General features: G+C 49.2%; 2 protein-coding genes across 8 annotated transcripts in view; both read left to right on the top strand.

The window, feature by feature from the left end:
* The first annotated feature begins 311 nt into the window (after positions 1 to 311).
* Positions 312 to 16,991, top strand: ATF6B (activating transcription factor 6 beta). Of its 5 annotated transcripts, none has more exons than XM_081294131.1 (18): positions 312 to 431; positions 812 to 891; positions 1,020 to 1,098; positions 1,367 to 1,458; positions 1,962 to 2,097; positions 5,731 to 5,816; positions 5,960 to 6,095; positions 6,182 to 6,313; positions 6,463 to 6,596; positions 7,349 to 7,534; positions 7,625 to 7,716; positions 8,918 to 9,097; positions 9,269 to 9,376; positions 9,570 to 9,651; positions 9,797 to 9,867; positions 10,113 to 10,175; positions 10,314 to 10,398; positions 16,967 to 16,991. In XM_081294131.1, the coding sequence occupies exons 1-17, from the start codon at positions 326 to 328 to the stop codon at positions 10,375 to 10,377; spliced, it is 1,827 nt and encodes a 608-aa protein (XP_081150257.1). In that variant the 5' UTR covers positions 312 to 325; the 3' UTR covers positions 10,378 to 10,398; positions 16,967 to 16,991. The 5 variants fall into 5 exon arrangements, with proteins under 5 accessions (XP_081150257.1, XP_081150256.1, XP_081150253.1 ...); XM_081294130.1 differs by lacking the exon at positions 16,967 to 16,991 and adding an exon at positions 16,938 to 16,956; XM_081294127.1 differs by lacking the exon at positions 16,967 to 16,991 and adding an exon at positions 10,929 to 11,648 and having other exon boundaries at positions 10,064 to 10,175.
* The window catches only part of TNXB (tenascin XB), a 57,751-nt gene continuing 56,290 nt past the window's right edge, over positions 16,986 to 18,446 (top strand). For all 3 annotated transcript variants that reach the window (XM_081294079.1, XM_081294078.1, XM_081294077.1), the window contains exon 1: positions 16,986 to 17,144. The gene's annotated coding sequence lies outside the window, so the exon portion shown is untranslated. The remainder of the gene's footprint in view (positions 17,145 to 18,446) is intronic.

Here is an 18,446-nt window from a genome sequence, read left to right as displayed (position 1 = left end):
TGTCGAGAAGCTATCTCAAGTCTAAACTTAGGACTGGCTGGGGGAGATGCTAGACCTTTAAATCCTGGGAACTACATGTCCCAGGCTCCTTGTCGCTGGGGCCTGTTTGGCGCGTGCGTCAGTTTTACAGCCATCTACCGTGGAACTACTACTTCCACCGCCGTGCTCTCATTGGCCCTGCCTGTACAGCCATTTCTTTTCTCAATTCATGTGCTCAGCATCCAGGTCTTTTACTGGTCGGTAGGACTTCCGGGACGCCCCCCTTTTTTAAAATAGTCAACTGATTAGTTGGTGATGGGGAGAGGCGGGCCTTGGGAACCGTCTCATGGTCGGGGGGTGGGGGGGTAAGATGGCGGAGCTGATGCTCCTCAGCGAGATTGCAGACCCGACACGTTTCTTCACTGACAACCTGCTGAGCCCGGAGGACTGGGGTGTGCGGAGTGAGGCGTCGGGGAGGGAAGACGGCTATGGCCAACTGTGTCCCTGAGGCACGCGGGAAGGAAGCGAAGGCCAAAGAGAAAGGCTGGGCGAATACGGAATCCACCGTCCGAAGGAGGGCGGAGCAGGGGGGGGGGGAATCGTGGTTTCGGGAGATGAAGGAGTTGGGGAAGACCTCCGTTCCCAACGGGAATGTCGAGTTGTTCCGGGGTCGGGGGAAGGAGGGGCTGAAGTTCTTTGGCTGCATCACTTTTCAAGTGGGCGGGCGGTGGGTCTGGCCGGGCAGAGCCAATGAGGGATGGGGCGGGGGCTTGTGTGCGATCGGTAGGCTGGGCGGTTGGACGACCCTCCTGACACTCCGCACTGCTTGCAGACAGCCCCTTGTATACTGGCCTGGATGAAGTGGCCGAGGAGCCGACGCAGCTCTTCCGTTGTGTGGAGCAGGATGTCCCGGTATTGCTCCCCTAGCCTTTCTCTAACCCTTGGTGGGTGGGAGTGGACCCAGAATTATGACTTGTTTCAAGACCAGAGTCATCCCTATTTTCTTACATTCCTTCTCTCTGATATCCCCCTTTATTCAGTTTGACAGCAGCTCCCTGGATGTGGGGATGGATGCCAGCCCCCCTGAGCCCCCATGGGACCCACTGCCTATCTTTCCAGGTAAGATAGTCTTTGTGGTTGCTTCAGCCTTCCAGAATCCCTTATCTTCCCACCGTTTTCTAGAAACTATGTCATCCCCTGAGTCCTCACACCTCCTCCCCATAAGTGCCTGTGCACTCTTTTTTCCTTTGATCCCTTCTGTGTGTTCCTTCCTCCATGCTCTTGTGGAGATATCTCTACCACCTCCCCACCTGCCATGTCCCTCAACGCTTTTTAGACTCTTCTCAGGCTTTGCTTCCTGGTTATTATCTAACCCCTTTTCCTCCAGATCTTCAGGTGAAGTCTGAGCCATCCTCCCCCTGCTCTTCCTCCTCCCTCAGCTCGGAATCATCACATCTCTCCTCCGAGCCCTCCAGCCAGGTGAGAGAACAGTCTTCCTACTCTGTGTTGCAGGGACTTTTCTCCATTCCCTTTACCCATGGATGCTGAGGAAATGATTTGCTCTGAGTCATGAAGTGGAGGGAGGTGTCTTCTTCTGCCTCTGCATTTTCCATATTCCTTTCTAGTTGTCTAGAAGTGAAAATGGAGTCTTTTTATATACAGAGATATGTGGCAGCAGTGATGTGGGGCTGGGAAGAAGAGAGGTGTCACTGCTGAGAATTCTGGAGCTATTCTTGCCCAAGTTGTCTACTATATAGCAATATTCCAAATCATGAAATTTTATCAGCCTTCCCAGGAAGAAAGTAGAAAGAAAAAGCAAAGGACAAGAGATAGCTTAGAGAGATGCTCAGTACCATTCAGACCACAATAATTGTCAGATAATTGACAAGCTCTAAAACTTCTGTTTTTGCTCTTACTCTCAACACCTTCCTTGTTTTCTTTCCTCTTTTCTGCTTCCCTGTTCCACCCCGATTTTCATCTAGGTCCCTGGAGTAGGGGAAGTTCTGCCTGTGAAGACAGAGTCTTTAGCACCCCCACTACGCCTCCTGGGAGATGATTCAACTTCCCCATTTGAAACTGTCCAGATTACCGTGGGCTCCACCTCTGATGATCCCTCAGGTAATAACAACCTGCCACTGAGGGGCATGGTAGCCCATGCTTGTAATCTCAGTTACTTGGGAGGCTGAGGCAGGAGGGTCACAAGTTTAAGGCTAGACTCAGCAACTTAGGGAGACACTATCTCAAAATAAAAAGAACTGTGGATATAGCTCAGCAGTAGAGTACTTACCTAGTGTATATGAAGCCCTGGGTTCCATCCCCAGCTTGGTAAAAGCAGGAGGAGTAGGGGGCAGCTGCCATAGTTTTGGGGCTTTACCAAGGTAGTCTACTTCTGTGTATGTGTAAAGATAGAAAAGTGGGTGTAGGCAATAGGACAGGAACAACAAGGTGGGGTGGGAAAACAGCAGGTAGCAAGGAAAAGGGCCAGGAATGAAAGGGAGAATTTTCAGAAACTGAAGCAAAGGTGTTGATATCGATGATTTCTCTTTTTCTTGTTCTTAGTGTCCTGTTGTATTATTCAACTTACCATTAATTTGCATTTAAAAAAAACTGTGGACAATTTAGGACATATTTATTTGTGTTATTTTTACCCCAACTGTTTTATTTTTATTTTTTTGAGCTGAAGTCTCGCTGTGTTGCCCAAGCAAACCTTGAACTCCTGGCCCCAAGCAATCCTCCTGCCTCAGCCTCCAGAGCACCATTCTACCCATCTTCTTCCAATATTTAATTATAAAAATTTTCAAACATACAGAAAGGTTGGAGTACCATATATCTAACCCCTAGATTCTACAGTTAACCTCATTTGTGCTATTTTTTTGGTGATTTTTAAGTTTATTATTCAAAAGCACATTTAGCAAATATTTATCTAGTACCTAATTCATATTAGATACTGGACAGCATGTTGGGAAAGCAAAGATGAAAAAGATGTGACCACCACACTGACTTAAGAGTTCTGTAATATAGTAGAGAGAAAGACAAATATGAGTCAGTATAGCTGTGGTCATTCCAGCATAAAGATCTTTGGATGGTAGGAGGAAAGTTCATGAGAGAGGGCTGCTTAACCGAAATGGGGCTGGATGTGGGACTTGCTCCTGAAGAAAGGTTTCCTGAGCTGAGATTTTGTTTTGTTTTACTTTATCCTTTTTTGTTGTTTTGGTTTTTAATGGACATAAATTAATGGACATAAATTATTTATGGAGTATAGTATAATACATGTATACAATGTATAATGATCAGATCAGGGTAGTTAGCATTTTTTTTTTTTAAAGAGAGAGAAAGGAGAGAGAGAGAGAGAATTTTTTAAATTTATTTTTTAGTTTTTGGCAGACACAACATCTTTGTTTGTATGTGGTGCTGAGGATCGAACCCGGGCCGCATGCATGCCAGGCGAGCGCGATTACCGCTTGAGCCACATCTCCAGCCCGTAGTTAGCATTTTCATCTCCTCAAATATTATCATTTTCATGTTTGGGAACTGAGCTGAGTTTTGAAGGACAGATGGAAATAAACCAGATGGATGAGAGGGTTGACTTGTGAGTATTTGAGGACCCTGCAGCTCTTTGGAGTGGATGTAAGTAAGGTGAAGACCTACAGAGGCTAGGGGACCAAGTGGGCAAGGGGCCTCTTGTTCAAAGGCAGTTGGGAGCCTTTGAACAACTAAGTGAGGGGGAAGGCATAGGATTATAAAGATGTCTCTGGGGCCTGGAGACAGCTCAGTTGGTAGAGTGCTTGCCTCACATGTACAAGGCCCTGGGTTCAATCCCCAGCACCACACAAATAAATAAATAAATAAATAAAAGTAAAATAAAGAGGAATGGATTGTAGAGAGGCAAGACTATAGTGAGATGGACTAAGGAAGAAACTCATGCCATTAATCAAGAGAAAACATTCCAATGCTGAGAAGAAGACAGATTTGAGAAAGAATGAAATGAAAGGGATGAACTTCAGTGATCCTTGGCATTGAAGAGAGGTAGGATTCAAAGAGGGTGCCTCGGTTTCTGACTTGCCAGGTACCAGTGCTTGAGGGTACTGTTTGCAGGATGGAGACTGCAAAGGCAGGAATTTTCTGGTCAAGGAAGATGATACTACACTTGATCTTGGCCAAGAAGCGATCAGGGAAGAGGATTAATTCAATGTTGGACATGATGACTTTTTATTTCAAAGTGCCTTTTGCCTGGTTGAACTCCAACAAGAAGCTAGAGAGCAAGGGAGTCCACTGCTGCAATCCATTTAGATTTTCTTCCTGGACCTCATCAGTTCAAGGAAGGGTAGAGAGTAGTTTAGAGAGACAAACAGATCATATCTAGCAGACTATTAAATGTTACAAATAGGGCACACACAATAAGAATTGAAAGACTTTAGCAGCAAAGATTGTCTGTGACTTGTTATTGAAGTCAGATTCTTCCCTATTTTTTAGGTATTTTCAAGGTCCTATACTTTATCCATTACTATGATAGGAGCATAGTCCCAGCATTTGGAGAGCTTTGTGAGGGCTATAGCACACAAATAATAGTGGTCACCTCATGGATTCAGGTGGTACATACTTGTAATCCCAGATACTTGGGGGCACTAAGGGAAGAGGATCCCAAGTTCTAGGCCAGCTTGGGCACCTTAGCAAGATTCTGTGTCAAAGTAAAAAAAAAATTAAAAAGGACTGGGAAGTAGCTCAGAGGTAAAGCACCCCTGGGTTTAATTCTCAGTGCCAAAAATAATAACAGCAGCAGAAATAATAATGATAGCAGTGGTCTCCGAGGAGGGACGTTGGGTGGGTAGGAGACAGAGAAGGGAAGGAAATTTAATTTTCACTGAATTCCCCTTTGTTTTTTTGGAATGTATATCATATGACTATTAAGTATCCAAAATATAAATTGTAAACTTTAAATAGCAGTATTAGCAATCATAATTTACCAGTAGCAAACAAGTGGTATGAACAGAGGTAGTGGTGAACTGTTGCCCTTTGACCTGAATCTGGGTTTCATTTCAGCCATGTGGGTCCTACATTTGTTTTCCTGGAGTTATCAACAAAATATGAAGAGATTTAACAGAAGCTATGGAGGCTCAGAAGTGCCTGAGGCTTTGTAATTTAGTGGCTGGGAAGCTAACAGATATCAAAAGGGAACTAGTATGAAGGAAAAGCAGTGAGCCTCATTTAAGGCCAGTTGAATTTGGGTACATGGGAGCATGAAGATGTAAGTGACCAGAAGTCAGCTTGCAAGTGAGGATTGGGTGCAAGTGATAGATCACTTGCAAGCTGGGTAGTTCTTAGTGTGGGAGGTACTATAGGCCAGGTTGGGTGGAAATACGGCAAGACAGGAACATGGGCCATGTAAATACTGGAGACTCTGTTTGGGTCTCTGCTATGTGAATGAACAAGATTTGTGAAAAAGAAAGAGAGAATAGCAAGAATAACCTTGAGAAGAACTAGCAGTAATAAGAAAAATTAGAGAAACTACTGAAGGAGAAAGAGTACTGAAGAAAGGTAGAAGACGAATCATCAGGGTAGCAGCTTCTGGCCCCTTCTGAATTGCCTGCCTCTGGCCAGAGTAGTATCATAGGTAGAACGAGAAATAACTCATTTCTCCATCTGAACCCTCTTCCACTTCCTCTTCAATATTTACCAGATAATATTAGGTAAATTTATTTCTTTTTATTTTGTTTAAGTTTATTGCTTTTATTTCTTCCTGCAACCCCACAGATATCCAAACCAAGGTAGAACCAGTCTCTCCATCTTCCTCTGTTAACTCTGAGGCTTCACTGCTGTCGGCAGACTCCCCCAGCCAGGTAAGTATAACTTCCTTTCCTCCTGGAGCTCCTCTGAGCTCTTCCTGCTTCATGGCTGTGAGAGCTTTTCTCTCTTCAGCTCCTTCTCCTTGACATATCTGATACTCCTCCTGACTAACATCTCTCTGGACTGCCCCACATAGGCTTTTATAGGAGAGGAGGTGCTGGAAGTGAAGACAGAGTCCCCATCCCCTTCAGGGTGCCTCCTATGGGATGTTCCAGCCCCCTCACTTGGAGCTGTCCAGATCAGCATGGGTCCATCCCCTGATAGTTCCTCAGGTAATGGGGCCTCTTGACCCCTGGGGTCCTTGGTAAGAGGTCCAGAGTCCTGAAATTCCATCTTTCTCTCTTTCACCTTCCTTTAGGCAAAACCCCACCCACAAGGAAGCCACCACTGCAGCCCAAACCTGTGGTGCTAACCACCGTCCAGATGCCACCCAGAGCCGTGCCTCCTAGCACCACTGTCCTTCTACAACCTCTTGTCCAGCCACCCGCAGGTACCAAAGAGGGAGGAGGCAGGCTGGATTGACCTGGTCAGAGAGCTCCCAGCCATGGAAGCACCCAGTCCTTGGGTGCTTTGGTGCAGGGATAGACAGAGGACCCCATGTAACTCATAGCTCTCTGACGTCCTGTTCACTTGCCCCAGTGTCCCCAGTTGTCCTCATCCAAGGTGCTATTCGAGTCCAGCCTGAAGGGCCAGCCCCCACTGTTCCACGGCCTGAGAGGAAAAGCATTGTTCCAGCTCCTATGCCTGGGAACTCTTGCCCGCCTGAAGTGGATGTAAGTATTGGGAAGAAGAGGAGTAGAGCTAGTGATAGAAAGGGACGAGAGAGAAGGGGCTAGGGTTGTGGCTTAGTGGTAGAGTACTCACCTAGCATGCATGAAGCCCTGGGTATGATCCTCAGCACCACATAAAAACTTAAAACTAAAGAATATTTTTTTTTTAAAGGAAAAGGAAAGAAAGGGATGAGGGAGGACTGGGGATGTAGCTTAGATGGTAGAATGCTTGCCTTGCATGCACAGGTCCTGGGTTCAATCCCCAGTACCCTGCTCCCGCCCCCCCCCCCCCCCCACGGTGATAAGGGAAGTCTCTCTTGGAGAGAATGGTGGATGAGGAGGGAGTTAAGATATGGGAGCAGAAAGTGAAGATGTAGACCTATAGATGATCCTGGAGGTCAGAGTGCAAGGCTAAACTTTGTGCAAGTGCAAGGCTAAACTTGGTCTCTGTAAACAAGGGCTGGGAAGAAGGAAGGCCCACCAAGTAAAGAGGTTTTACCAGGATGGAGGAAATTCTTCCTGCAGTCTTAATTTCTCCCTCCTCTGAGTGACAGAGGGAACAGGGAATGGTTGAGAGAAGGGTTCCTTCCCTGGAATGTTTTAGTAGAGGAGGAAGCCCCTCTGGCTGAGGAGGTGGAAGGTAGGAATGGCCCTTGGGAGATTTGTGTAATTAGTCCCTGAGGCCTAGGGGCATTGGTCCCCCTTTCCAGTTCATCTATCATTTTCTTTTTGCCTCCTCCTCTCTGGGTGCCTAGGCAAAGTTGCTGAAGCGACAACAGCGAATGATCAAGAACAGGGAGTCTGCCTGCCAGTCCCGTAGGAAGAAGAAAGAGTATCTGCAGGGGCTGGAAGCGCGGCTGCAGGCAGTGCTGGCAGACAACCAGCAGCTGCGTAGGGAGAATGCTGCCCTCCGGCGGCGGTTGGAGGCCCTGCTGGCTGAGGTCAGATTGGACTGTCCTTGGGAGATGGGTTGCAACACAGGCTCCACGCAATGACATCCTGTCTCTTTTGTTTCTCCTTCTGCACCTTAGAACAGCGAGCTCAAGTTAGGATCTGGAAACAGGAAGGTGGTCTGCATCATGGTCTTCCTTCTCTTTATTGCCTTCAACTTTGGACCTGTCAGGTGAGATCCTACTCATTTCCCTAGAACCCTCTTGGTGGAGCTGACCCTCACAACTGTCAGATTGCCTGCTTTGGCCAAGTCTGTTTCCTTCCACTTGTACACAAACAGTTCTGGTGTCCTCAGCAATGGTGGTATATCCAGCAGTCTTTTTGTTCCACTGTTTCCTTCATGGATGGCACATTGTACAATAGATAGATGTTGGTGATAATATTGATAAAAATAATCCATATTGAACTGGGAATGTAGTTCAATGGGTAGAGTACTTGCCTGAGATGTTCAGAGCTCTGGATTTGATCTCTATTAACCACCAAACAAAGAAACAAACAAAACAGTGACTGTTAAGGGCTTACTGAGTTCTAGGCTCAAAGCTAAGCATTCTTTTTCTTGTTTTCTGGACCTATGAGGTAAAGATGGTTCCTATTCCCATCTTAAGATGAAGTGACTTGGTCTTACTGGAATTCAGGCAATCTGACTACAAAGCCCTTACTCTTTATTTTTGGTACCAGGGATTGAACCCAGGGGCACTTAACCACTGAACCACATCTCTAGCCCCTAGACAGGGTCTTGCTAAGTTGTTGAGGGCATTGCTAAGTTGCTGAGGCTGGCCTCAAACTTGTGATCCTCCTGCCTCAGCCTCCTGAGCCATTAGGATTATAGGCATGCGCCACATCTGGCAAGCCCTTACTTTTTTTTAGTTGTAGACAGACACAATACCTTTATTTAATTTATTTATTTTTATATGGTACTGGGGATTGAACCCAGTGCCTCATATGTGCTAGGCAAGCATTCTATGAATGAGCTACAACCCTAGCCACAAGCTCTTACTCTTTTTTTTAAATATTTTATTATTATTATTATTTTAGTTGTACATAGACACAATATCTTTATTTTATTTTTATGTGGTGCTGAGGATCGAACCCAGGGACTTGCACATGCTAGGTGAGCTCTCTACCACTGAGGCACAACCCCAGCCCTCAAGCCCTTACTCTTTTTTTTTTTTTTAATATATTTATATTTTTTACTTGTAGTTGGACATTTACTTATTTATTTTTTATGGTGCTGAGGATCAAACCTAGTGCCTCGCATGTGCTAGATGAGTGCTCTACCATTGAGCCACAACTCCAGCTCCAAGCCCTTACTCTTAAGTAGATACTTGATAAGCTGGACTTCTTTATCCTGCTCTTTCCTTCTTTGTCCATAGTATCAGTGAGCCTCCTCCAGCTCCCATCTCTCCTCGAATGAGCGGAGAGGAGCCTCGACCCCAGAGACACTTGCTGGAGTTCTCAGAGCATGAGCCAGTTCATGGAGTTGAACCCCTCCAGGGATCCTCCCAGGCCCCTGAGGAGCTGCAGCCTAGCTCAAAAGGCTTGCCCAGTTTCAGGTAAGGAGAAAGAAGCTGCATCTCCTTTGTGGGTGTAAGCAAGTATTCTCTCTAAAAGCACTTTTGCTTGAAGAGGGAGCCAAAGCTGCTCTCTTGCCACTGGTACCTTCCTCGTTGATGTGGGTGTACTGGGAAGTCTCTGATGGGTGCTTCATCCATGCCTCACTCCAGGAACCTGACAGCCTTCCCTGGGGGTGCCAAGGAACTACTACTGAGAGACCTAGACCAGCTGTTTCTCTCCTCTGACTGTCGGCATTTCAACCGAACCGAATCCCTAAGGTATGGGGGAGTCAGGGCTAGGCTCTGACTACAGAGAGATGCTAAGCTCAGAGGCTCTCCACTTCCTGGTTCTCCTCATGTACTGAAGCACCAGCTCCCCTGCCTTATCTTCTCACTCCTGTGTGCAGGACAGAAAAGCATCTAGGGCATCTAGGCCTGGCCCAGACATGTTTACCCTGCTGTGCTTCTCTAGGCTTGCCGATGAGCTGAGTGGCTGGGTCCAGCGCCATGAGAGGGGCCGGCGGAAGGTCCCTCAGAAAACCCAGGAGAGACAGGTAGGATGGGTAAGATTGTTCAAGGAGGCCACTTGAAGAAAAGGGCTAACTGTTCTGGGGAGACATCTTGTTGTGGAGGTTTCAGGAATTGTTTGGGGAAGTGGAGGAATGGGCGTGAGATGGGGGCCACCTGTTCTTCTTCTAGAAGTCTCAGCTACGGAAGAAGTCACTTCCAGTTAAGGCAGTCCCCACCCAACCTCCTGACCTCCCAGAAAGGTAAGTACTGGAGTGCTTATTTATTAAGTGAGGTTCCACTCTAAAGAGCCATACTGTGCTTGTCAGCATTGTCACCAATGAGATTATCCTCCACTTATCCTCTGAGGTTCTGTCTCTCATACTCTTTCATCCTGGCCCAGTGGGATGTGGGCATTGGGTTTAACTCCTCCCAAATCCTGTTTCCCCACCTGCCTAGGGATTCTGTGGGCCAACTGCAGATTTATCGACACCCAGATCGTTCACAGCCAGAGTTCCTGGATGCGATTGACCGCCGGGAAGATACATTTTATGTTGTCTCTTTCCGAAGGGTGAGTACTCCTGCCCCTGTCTGTCATCCCAGACTCTCTAGCAACCTGTCTTCAATGCGAAGATAAAGAGTAAAGCTGGAGTGCCTGTTTTCTGGCATCTTCTCTTCCACCTCCCAGCCTGGCCCCTCTGTTCCCTAGGACCACTTGCTGCTACCAGCAATCAGCCACAACAAGACCTCTCGGCCCAAGATGTCCCTGGTGATGCCTGCCATGGCCCCCAATGGTAATTCTTTCCCTCTGGGATGTAGGGAGGGGTCCTGAAACCAAGGAAGGAGGAAGTTCTGATAGGGAGATCCAGCAGGGCAGCTGAGGGAGAAGGGAAGAAGAGTGGGACATTGAGAGATGCTAAGCTCAGAGGTGAGAAGAAGCAGGAAGTAAGTGGAGAGAAAATCAAAACTCAGAAGATTATAATGGGAGGAAGCTAAGGGTGGGTGCTCCTTGGTGAAGGTGCTTGGGCAGGTGGCTGGGCAGAGGGCATGGGCTGGGAACCTGCTAGACTCATGTCCTTTTTTTCCTCTTGACATCCTCTCTTTTATGGCCCCCTCCCCCATCAATATAATTTTCTTTTCCTACCCCTTTCCTCCTCCCTGCACCAAACTCCATCCCTGCCATCCCGTTTCACCCCTGTTACGGGTCCACCTCTGTACCATTGCCTTTTCCTTTCCTCCCTACTCACCATAACTTTTCTGACCACACCTCTGCCCCGCATTTGCCTCCCCTTTCTCCTCTTTCCTGACTCTCCCCTTCTCACAGAGACCCTATCAGGCCGGGGGGCCCCAGGGGACTATGAGGAAATGATGCAGATCGAGTGTGAGGTCATGGACACCAGGGTGATTCACATCAAGACCTCCACGGTGCCCCCCTCGCTCCGAAAACAGCCGTCCCCAACCTCGGGCAATGCCACAGGTGGCCCCTTGCCAGCTTCTGCAGCCAGCCAGGCCCACCAGGCCTCCCACCAGCCCCTCTACCTCAATCATCCCTGACCTCTGTAACTCACACTAAGAATTGGGGGTGGGGTGGGGGGTACAGTGTGACCAATTGGGACTGTTTCAAATTCCCCTGATCCCCGGGTTTGGCGGCAGCTGGTAAATGAAAGACAGGGTATGGGGGCTAAGCACTTATTTGGGGGCTGGGTGGTTCATCTCTCTTCTCACCCCACTTCAGAATATAGGGCTTCTCTCATTCCCATGAACCCCTAGTCCCTGCTTCTTTCTCTGAGAGTATTGAATGATGTTCAGTTTTGGGGTGGGTGGGCTGCTGCATGTTCTGTTCTTTTGTTTCTCTGTTTGAGGGTACAAGTGGGAATTTAGTCCCCAGGTGGGACAAGGGACATTTTTACATTTTGGAGCTAGTTACTGGGAGTAAAGGAAGGTTGGTAGAGGGAGATTAGATTTATGTGTGTGCATATCTTCTTTTTTGTTATTAAATAAACAACTTGGAGGGAGTTGAAGGAATGATGATTGCCTTCCTGGCTCATGATGGGGAGTTTTGGGAAAAGTGGCTTCTGTAGAGCCAGCATCACAAAACCAAGCACTGAAGACACTGCTGGTGGTGGGGTGGGTGTGGGATCGCAGACCTCATGTCATCCCCTTGCCCCACCCCTGTAACTCTGGGGTATGTCTGTGTCTCGCAGGGATGTCTATGGCGTGACAGACTAGAGGATGCAGATCCCTGGAATGTGTCTGAGTAAACAGGAAGGACAGGGGGCCCCACGCCCTTCAGGGTCCCCTGCTCTCCAGCAGGTTCTCCCTCCCCTTGCTTTCCAGGATGAGCAGCTCACACAAACAACAGGAGCTGGGGCCAGAGGGCCCTGAGCCCAGGAAGGAGGGGCCACATTGGAGAAAGGGGTGCTATTTGGGAGGAAAGGGGCATGTTTCTGGCATCCTCTTAGCCCTAAATCAGAGGGACTGGGATCTGAGGGTTCAGATGAGGGGGTTGGTGGGGAGGTCAGAAAAGACTGTGTATTCTAATTAGGAGGAGGGACAAAGTGAGGAGTTGAGTCTGAGCCCAACTTGGAGAAATCCCCCTCCAGCTGCCCCTATCCAGCAGTGCCTCAGGCCTGACCCTGCAGGAGTGTCCTGGGTCAACTGGAGGGTGTGAGCTGGGCTTGGGCTCCACGCCCAGATGACTGGACAGGGGCTGCCTGGGCCATAAGCCCAGGCCTGAAGGAGGGAGGAAGAACCTCACGTGTCCAGCCAGGCTCTCCCTCCTCCCTACCACCCGCCCATACTGTGTTTGGGGTGAAAACAGACTGGATAACTATGGCAACCTGGAACTGGGGCTCCCAGGAACTAGACCTCTCCTCCCTCCAGAGGGCAGCCCTGGTCCTCAGCTGTGCTTCCTGCACCAGGGTCCCTAGAGCCTTATCAAGCCCTACAGAGGCAGTAAGTTCCATGAGAACCAGGATTTTGGAAGTAGATCACCTGAGTTGGGCTCCTCCTGCTTTGCCTTTTATTAGTGGATGTCCTGAAACACTGTCCTCAGGGTCCTCATCTGAGAGATGTGATACTCCTACCTACATCTTCTGGTGGGGTGAGGATGAAAGATGATATTTTCAGTGTTCACTCCATAGTAGACACACCGTTCCCTCTGGCCTTACTTCTTTCTCTCCCCATTTACATTGCCTTTCCCCCCTCTATTCTCATTTTATCCCGTCTGGGTCCATCACTGTTCAACTGTCCTACAGCTCCTCCTCCTTCCTGACTCCAGTTGGAGAAAGTGCTTCAAGCACTGGCATCTCATGCTGGAGGCTATAGGATGGGGCATGCTGCCCCTCCACTAAGTGGCCAAGGATAGCTGGCACTCTGGTGTGAACCAGGCCTCATACCTCTTGGCTGAGGGAGTGGAGTAGCAGGGAGGATGGAGAACTGTGGAGACTGGGTATGCCTGGGGTGGGGTGAAGGCAGGCTCCTGGCTGCTGCCCTCCAAGCCCGTGTGGGTTTCCATTTCCTTTGTCCATAGCCCCTTCCAAGGCTACCTCAGCATGCCAGGCCACTGTCACTGCTGCACTTCATTGCTCCCTTCCTGTCTTAGTCCCTCTTGATCAGTTTTGCTTTTTGGGGCTACCACCTCCTGCTTCCTCCCTCTGGATCCCCACCTTTTGTTCTCTGTGGTCCCTGACTCCCTGACACCATTGTCCCTCCCTTCCTCTTTTCTCTGCTTCTTTCTTGCCTGCTTTTTTTTTTTTTTTTTTGGCCCTCCACCGCAGCACAAATTATCACATCTTTTGACCCTTTATTCCTGTTTTGTTTTTTGTTTTGCATTTTGTTTTTCCCCTTCTCTCCCTCTGCTTTACTGTCTTTCTTCCTCTTATTTTTTCTTGGTCTTCTGGTCTCCTGCTGCTGACCCCGTGCATGCCTCCTCCCTTTTTCATGCCACCCCCCCATTTCCCTTTCCATTCCTTTGTCCACATTCCTTGCCCCTTTCCATTACTTCCTCTCTTCTCCCCCGCTGCAGTCTTCTCCTCCCCCCTTCTCTCTTCATTTTCCTGCTCCAGTCCTCTGTCCTCTTCCCAGCTGTGGGGGCCAGGACTGGGGAGCCTAATGTTTGCCTCATCGTTCTGCTATGGCTTCTCGATACAGCACATCTGGATTCCGGGGCCCAGATGTGTGGTTGCCACAGCGACCTCAGTCCCTCTGGTAAATACAGGCGCCCACCCGCCCCAGAGCAGAGAACAAAACAATTGTGTGACTTTCTTTTGTCACGAGATAGAAATGTCTTCCCTCCTCCCTTCTCCCCACACCCATGTCTCTGGGCAAAGGAAGTTTTAAGGGTCCAGACCCTTCTTTCCATGACTCTCTAGCCCCCTGTTCATCCTTGGCCTCTTAGTTCTCTCCCATCTCAGGCTGTTTTCTATATTCCCATCCTCATCTCCCAGCCTTCAATTCCCTGTAATAAATGTTGGACATCCTACCCCATATGCAATTTAGGCAGTTTCTTCTCCCTGAATCTATACAATAACTGGATACAGAAAGAAGTTTTAAAAATCCAGCTTCTTTACGCTTTCTTCCTCAAGTTCTTCAAGAAGCTACTTTGCTTGTTTATGTTTTCAACCCCTTCCTTTCCTGGAGCTGTTGGGGAAGTGGGGGAGAATGTAGGCTTTGGAATCAGAAAACTGGGGGGAGGCCCACTTTCACTACTAGCAAATTCTCCTGGACAAGCCACATAATGTCTATGAGCCTCCATTTCCTCATTTACAAAGTGGGATTCATAAAATGCCTGTGTAGGAAACTGCTTTGTAAACGGAAGCCCAGTACAAATGTTTCCTATCTTTCCTTCTCTGGGACTGATTCCTTAGCTCACAGCCTCCTTGGCCTCCCTTCTTCATTTCCTTCTCTGTCCTTCAAGCCCTTGCCCTCAATTGCCCTTCCTTTTCTTTCTCTTTTCCCTTTTCTTCTATGTATATCTTTTATTCTATAACCTCCTGAGGTCAGGGCAGAAAGTTGGAGGATCATTCAAGGATGGAGGCTCAGAGCTGAAGATACCAGCTGAAGACCTTGAGAACAGTCAGAGCACACGGACAGTTTTGGAAAACACCATGACCTCTCCACCTACCACCCAGGACACCTCAGTGAAGCCAACCCAACACCTGACCAGAGGGCTTCCCTGCCCTCACACCTGTGGTTCCCTGCCAAACACTTGCTCCCCATAGTCCTTTCACAATTCAATATTGACGAGCATTTATTGGTCACCTGTGCTGTGCAAGGCTCAGTGCTTTTCTGAAGAGAAGCAAAATGTTTATAAGGCCTGGACTCCTGGGAGACTGAAATGCAGGAGGTGAGTCAAGATTTAGACAGTTATTATTTTGGAACCTGGAACTATATCAAGCTTCCAGTGGCTTTCCCAAATGCCTCATAAGCTTGTCAACATCTGGAACCCCATGTTCCTGTCTCAGACCCCAGCATCCGGTCCCCAGAGGTGGGCTTCCAAAACATCCTAGGGCCATACTTCTGGTTTTTGCTTCTCTCCAGAGTCTCATGACCACTCTCTGGACTAAATAACCATACTTTCTAAATACTGAAAAGAAGACAGGGCCTGGTGGGGTGGGTGAATGGATATAACCATAGAAATTGGAGGGTGTCAAGAGGAAAAACCCATACTCTACAATCTGCTCTCCCCAGGTGGTGCAATTTCAAGACCCTCCCTTGCCTTTGATTTGTCTTCCCCACTGCTTGCTGGGAGATCTGGGAGAAGGTGGTACCTACTCATGGCTCTGAGGGTTCAGGCCAAAACAGAGGAAGGAAGCTTAGTCCAGCTCTATCCAAGATGCTGACTTCATCCTTCCCATCAAAGCCAGGAAAAAAACAGCCACATACACCCAGGCACACGGACATACACGGGGACACCCATGAGAGAGCCCATGTGTGCTTCTGCTCTCAGCCACGCAAAGCTGAGTGGGCAGTGGCCACAGCCACATGCTGTGCCAGTATACCCAGACCCAGGTACCCAGTACATCTGTGACTAGATCTCTGACCTGAGGTGCAGACACCTGTGCCTCAAATCACATGTGGCATCCAACACATGCCTGTTCTAAGTTCCTTCACTATCACCTATTACTTGGCCAAGGTACACCTTTTTGGTGAGGGGTGGAGAGGAGTCTATCCTCCATAGAGCCTGGGTTGGGTTCTTCCTCAGTGTGAACAGTTCTCTGTGACGGAAGTCCCATTTTTAGCCCATTAACAGGGCAGCACTGGGAAAATGAGGCCAGAGAAACACCCAACAGACTTAATGTGGGGTGTGTTTGCTTGATCAGTCTTTCTGTCTCGCCTGAGACCAACATGCCCTTTTCCTCCAGCCCCTGTTTCTCTCCCTTCCCTGCTCCCCAGGCATTAATTCCCTTCCATTCTGCCTTCCACAACATCACCTCTCCATTTCCACAACATCACCCATATGTGCCCCCTGCTCTAGCTCTTTTCTTCATCCTTTTACTTGCCCCTAACCTCAGGTTTTCCTTCCCTGTCTTCCCCTCAAACCCTACTTCTTCCCACGTCACATATACCCTGATGTTCAGTCAAGCGCTTGCCTAGTTAGTCTCACACATTTCTCTAGGGATTTGCTGAGGTGGGAAAATGAGAACAGGAAAGGGACTGGTCAGAGCAGACAGAAAGGCAGCTTGGTGACAGTGTAAGCTGGGGAAGAGGGAACAGGTGGGAGCAATGGAAGCAGGTGGGGTGGATGTGGAACCCCACGGATGGTCTCTCATGGCAGAGGTTTTAGGGTTAAAGGGGAGGTTGCCTCCTATCTCCTGTTCCTACCTCTGCTCCCTACCCTGCATGGCCAGTGGAGAATAGTTGAGGGGATGAAGGAGCCTGTGCTAGCAACAGATAGGGTGAGATTCCAATTGGAGCAGCATCTGGGAAGAAGTGGAAAAGGAATTTGGGGAAGGAGCAGGAGAGGGACTGGTCATGAGGAACAGTGTTGGCAGAGAAAAGAAACCGGGTCTGAGAAAAGGGGCCACAGGTGGGGAAAGGATGGGGAATAAAGAACTAGCAGGAAGAATAGGGAATGTCAGGTTGGGCAAAACTTAGGGTGGGGAGGAGTTTAAAATAGGATGGGGAAAGAACGTGAGAAGTTGAGACAGGATGAAGTGGGTGAGACAAGGGTATGGTGGGACTCTGTGGTCCTGGACAGGGAGGGGGCCAGGATGATGGCAGGAGGACAGGAGGGGTGGTGTCTAGGAGGGGTGGGAGGACCTGCCCTATCTCCGCTCCCCTCCCTGACCTCATGCTGGTCCTCCCCTTCTCCTCCCCCTGCTCACTGCAGGCTCCCTCCTTCTCTCTGTCGCTGCCCAGATCGACAGTCAGTCTGGTCCAGGCTTGGTGAGCCTCTGCTGCAGGGGACAAGTGAGGGGGACCTCCGGGGAGTCTAGGGCTGCCAAAGGGAGCCCCCCCTGGCCTGCTCTGAGACACTTCTTTCCCAGGATTGGAGACAGAGCAGGTGCAGAGGCACAGCAGCTGCCCTATTGCCCAGGTAAGGAACAGAGCCCTAGGGAGACACCGATGAGGAGTAGACAGATAGGGATTTCACTTCTATCTGTCGGAAACACCCCAGCAAAGGTGTGGCAGGAGAGCTCTCAGAGTCTCTCCTAGGACAGGGACTTTTGTTCAGGACAGAGGGAATAGGGGCATCCACTGGGATCAGACTCCTTGTAGAGGATATATCTGGAGGGTGAGACAGTGTGATTGTGGGAGGTGGGGGGTGCCAGGGTTTGGATGGTTCCCATACAGGCATGTGAAAGGAATTGGGAACAAACCCAGGGACTCGGGGAATAGTACCACGGTGAAGGTGATTATCAGTGAGGTGCTGAGGCTGCCGAGAAGACAAGGCTGGGCTGATCTGGTGAACAGCTGAACCTCAGGAGGAAAGTGTGGGTGAAATCCCAACTGCCGGGACTGTAGTGGCTGAGCCAGATCCGGAGGTGCCAGAGGGAGCTTTGGGCATCCAGACGGGGACTCCCCAGATGACAGCACGGAGGTTTCACAACCTGGGAGGGAGCCCTAGGGAGTCTTAAGCCTTTGGGAAATGCTGAAATGGAGCAAAGTGAGGACTCTCAGGTTTGGGAAAGGCACAAAGCCTACAGAGATGATCCTGAAGCTTGTTCTTGGCCGGGTGCGCTGCACCCATGACTCACAGTTCAGCGCGGCTGCAATGGCTGAGTGATGTGCCTGGAGGGGCACAGGACTCTTGTCTTCACTCTGCCGTCCCCTTCTAGTCTCCTTCTGCTCAGTCGGAATCGTCCCACTCACCCCCTTATGCACGTGACACACCCTGGGTGGGGCGGGCAGGCCTCTTATCTCGCCTGGAAAGAATTTAATGGCTTAGAAACAACTGGAAGCGGAACTGAGGGGAACTACTGGGAAGCAACTAGGAAACACCGCAGCTGCCGCCTGCCCCACCCTTCTCCACTTCCGAGACCTCCAGCCCCCTCCCCTCTTTCCCTGGCCCTATCTCCAATCCCTTGAGATCCAGCACCTCAATTCCTCAAACTTCCTTCTGCTTAAATCCTGGCCACTAATGTAGAACCAGAACTCGCCTTCCTGTCTCTCACTGTCCTCCTGACCTTTCCCACTAGGGATCCGGAAATCCTTTTGTCTTAGTTTTTCCATTCTCCTGGCCCATCAGCTGACTCTATAGGATAAGGGGCAGCTAGGTCCCCAACTCTCCCTTACCAGTACTCTCTTCCCACCTGCTTCTTATCCAATATCTCAGGCTCCTGTGCTCCTTCCCTCCTTTCTCACTCTTAGACTCCTTCTGCCTTTACCCCTCATTGCC

This window comes from Spermophilus citellus, assembly GCF_964194105.1.
Source record: "Spermophilus citellus genome assembly, chromosome: 5".
Classification (NCBI taxonomy): Eukaryota; Metazoa; Chordata; class Mammalia; order Rodentia; family Sciuridae; genus Spermophilus; species Spermophilus citellus.
Note: the sequence above shows the minus strand (reverse complement) of the source record. Positions and strands in the feature narration are given on the sequence as shown.